General features: G+C 56.0%; 2 protein-coding genes across 5 annotated transcripts in view; one reads left to right on the top strand and one right to left on the bottom strand.

Annotated features, from left to right (window-relative positions):
* Window positions 1-27, bottom strand: part of LOC126579705 (uncharacterized) — a 25,622-nt gene extending 25,595 nt beyond the window's left edge. Inside the window, exon 1 of the mRNA XM_050243250.1 lies at window positions 1-27. This exon is cut by the window's left edge and continues 377 nt beyond it. The gene's annotated coding sequence lies outside the window, so the exon portion shown is untranslated.
* Window positions 28-384: 357 nt separating this feature from the next.
* The window catches only part of LOC126579645 (uncharacterized), a 5,893-nt gene continuing 3,777 nt past the window's right edge, over window positions 385-2,500 (top strand). For 2 of the 4 annotated variants that reach the window (XM_050243142.1, XM_050243139.1), the window contains exons 1-3: window positions 385-639; window positions 1,155-2,167; window positions 2,268-2,500. The exon at window positions 2,268-2,500 is cut by the window's right edge and continues 31 nt beyond it. In XM_050243142.1, coding sequence (XP_050099099.1) covers window positions 1,384-2,167; window positions 2,268-2,500 — 1,017 coding nt within the window. In that variant the 5' untranslated portion in view covers window positions 385-639; window positions 1,155-1,383. The remainder of the gene's footprint in view (window positions 640-1,154; window positions 2,168-2,267) is intronic. The other 2 variants (XM_050243140.1, XM_050243141.1) reach the window with 2 other exon arrangements.

Raw genomic sequence — 2,500 nt, 5'->3', positions numbered from 1 at the left:
CAACGTCAGAGGCCGTTTGTTGTGCGCCGGTCGAGCGAGCGAGCCGAGTGTCCTTGTGGGGTAAAGAGGAGGTTTTCCTACGGTTTTATCGTTTTTATCGCTTCGCTACGTTTCATAGTTTTTACCGTTTTCTTTCGGCCTTCTCACCGAGCACTCTCACCAGGAAACGCCACCTGGTGTCGGTTTCTGTCCACCGTAGTGAGATGTTTCTGATGGCCCATCTCACTACGGTCATCTCACGAGCCCTACCGAGGGGGACTGGCTACACTGGTTGCCACGACTGTAGAACCTAGCCGTTCGTTAACTTTCATCACTTTGCCTTTGCCTTTGCGCAGTCAAATGTCGCTGATAGAGCTCAACATCGTGTGATGATGTTGGGCAGTCCTGTGATCCCTTATTCTGCTGCAATCTCCCTTGGTATTCGCTACTCCTGGAACGAATAAAGGATAGAGAGAGAGAGAGAGAGAAAGAGAAAGAGAGAGAGACTAACAACACTTGTCAAATATCGTTGAACGAGCCGACCATCGACCACCACCGAAATCTAGGGCAAGCAAAGGAAAGTCTTGCTGGAAAAACTTTTGAACCTACCAGCACCTAGTGGGTGCTTCGTATTCCCAGGTCCCCTCTGTTGTGCTAAAGGTAACCGTGTGTTTACCGGTGGTACTGTCTGCCGTGTGGCTTCAGGCGGTCAGGTAGAGCCCACCGTTGATCAATCGTTACGGGCCATGGTTCGTTCGATCCGATAGTCGACAGTCAGCGCGACCATACGTTCCATACGTTTTTTCTGCTGAGTTATAAGATCGGGAGTTTATTTTTCTTTCTGTAGAATTTGTCCATAATGTTCGTTAACGAGCTTTAATGTTAAACAAAAGAAAACCTGTACCTCAATCGAATTGTTCGTTCTTTCATATCGGTCCCGGTAACATTATGTAAAATCGACCGTCAAATCGATTTTCCGTGAAAACGCTAGCCGGGCAGTCCCCCCCTCTATCCCCCGAAAACTGCAGCAACTCTCGGTGCCAATCGAGTGTCACCGAGCTCGAAAGGGGCATCTTCTTGTGATAATCAACCGTACCGCCTCCTACAGCCCTCTCACTGGTTCCTAATCTGCGTGTCGCTTTTTTTCCACTCCCAATCAACCACTTTCATTGCAGAGAGAGAGAGAGAGAGAGAGAGAGTGGACAACGTGCTCTGCTTCTCAGGTGAAGAACGAAGCAGTAGCCCCGGCTGGTTAAGCTCTCCACCGAACAGCTGTGAGGACGATGCACTAGGCAACGGTTCTTGCCCACCCTGATCCCTCCTCCTTTTCACCGAGAAAGGGGGGAGCGGCAGAACAGGCGGGAGCAACGCGGTGTGACGTGTCGTGGTGTCGCGGGTGGCATCATGGCCAACACAAACCAGAACCAACCGATCGAGATGCTAACGCTAGAACCGGTTCAGCCACCGTACATGACCGATGGTACGATAGCAGCCCCGCTGCATCCAGCCGTGTACAGCGACAAGGATGCGGATCGGTCGACAGCGTGGATGGCTCGTGACGATACGACCCCGAACACGACCCCAGTTAGTACGGTGCTGCATTCGCCCGAACCGGCCACCACGGCGGAGCTGGAGGCGAAGATGCGCTTCCAGGTGCGTCACCAGATCCAGGTTGGCCGAAGCCCGGTCGGCAGCGGCAGTGGCGGTGGTGGTGGTGGTGGGGGCTGCGATGGCTGCGGCGTCAGCGATAGCCGTGGTGACGACAGCGGCGGCGGCGGCGGCGGTGATGGTGATGGGGTAGGCGGTGGGCACAACTGCAGCAGTGACTCGACGGCCGCATCCAGCCCGGTGCGGCACATGCTGGATAGCGTGAGCATCGAAAGTGCGGCATTCGGCGGAAGATCGTACGAGCCATACTCGCACATCCGACGGGCGCACCCCATCAATCAGCAACATCCGCCCCGGTACGCCTCACAATCGCTGCTGTCCGACGGCGAGATCGTCGTGTTCGACGACATCGAAGCGAACTGGCCGCTGGGGCCGGGCTACGGAACTGACGATGAGGTCGACCTGACGCTGGCCATGGCTGATAGTCACCGCCGACCGGGCAGTGCGATACGGGAGCAAAGCCCCAGGCGCACGACTCCGCACGACGCGACTGGTCAAGCGAAACACCAAACCATCATCGGTAGGCATACAAATCGGCCGCTTGCTGTTGCCTGGCCTGGCCTGGCCTGGCTCGCACGCACGTTCAGACATTTCCACATCGTATCCGCTCCCCGTTGTAGGTGGGCTCACGATCGCCGAGTACGATGGTTCGCCGCGGCGCTTCGGTAGCATCTACACCAACGATTACCCGCCCTCGGATGGTCTCATCTTTTATAAGGCATCCAGCGGTTTGGCCCGGCCCGGCTTCCCGAAGCGGATCAGCCGGGATCCGGAACATGCCCACCCCGATACAGGTGGACGGTCGAAGCTGATCGACTTGGATATCGACCACGAAGTGAACAGCTACAGTGAA

Source organism: Anopheles aquasalis, chromosome Y (genome assembly GCF_943734665.1).
Source record: "Anopheles aquasalis chromosome Y, idAnoAquaMG_Q_19, whole genome shotgun sequence".
Classification (NCBI taxonomy): Eukaryota; Metazoa; Arthropoda; class Insecta; order Diptera; family Culicidae; genus Anopheles; species Anopheles aquasalis.
The sequence above is the reverse complement of the archived record's forward strand: the minus strand, read 5'-3'. Positions and strand labels throughout refer to the sequence as shown.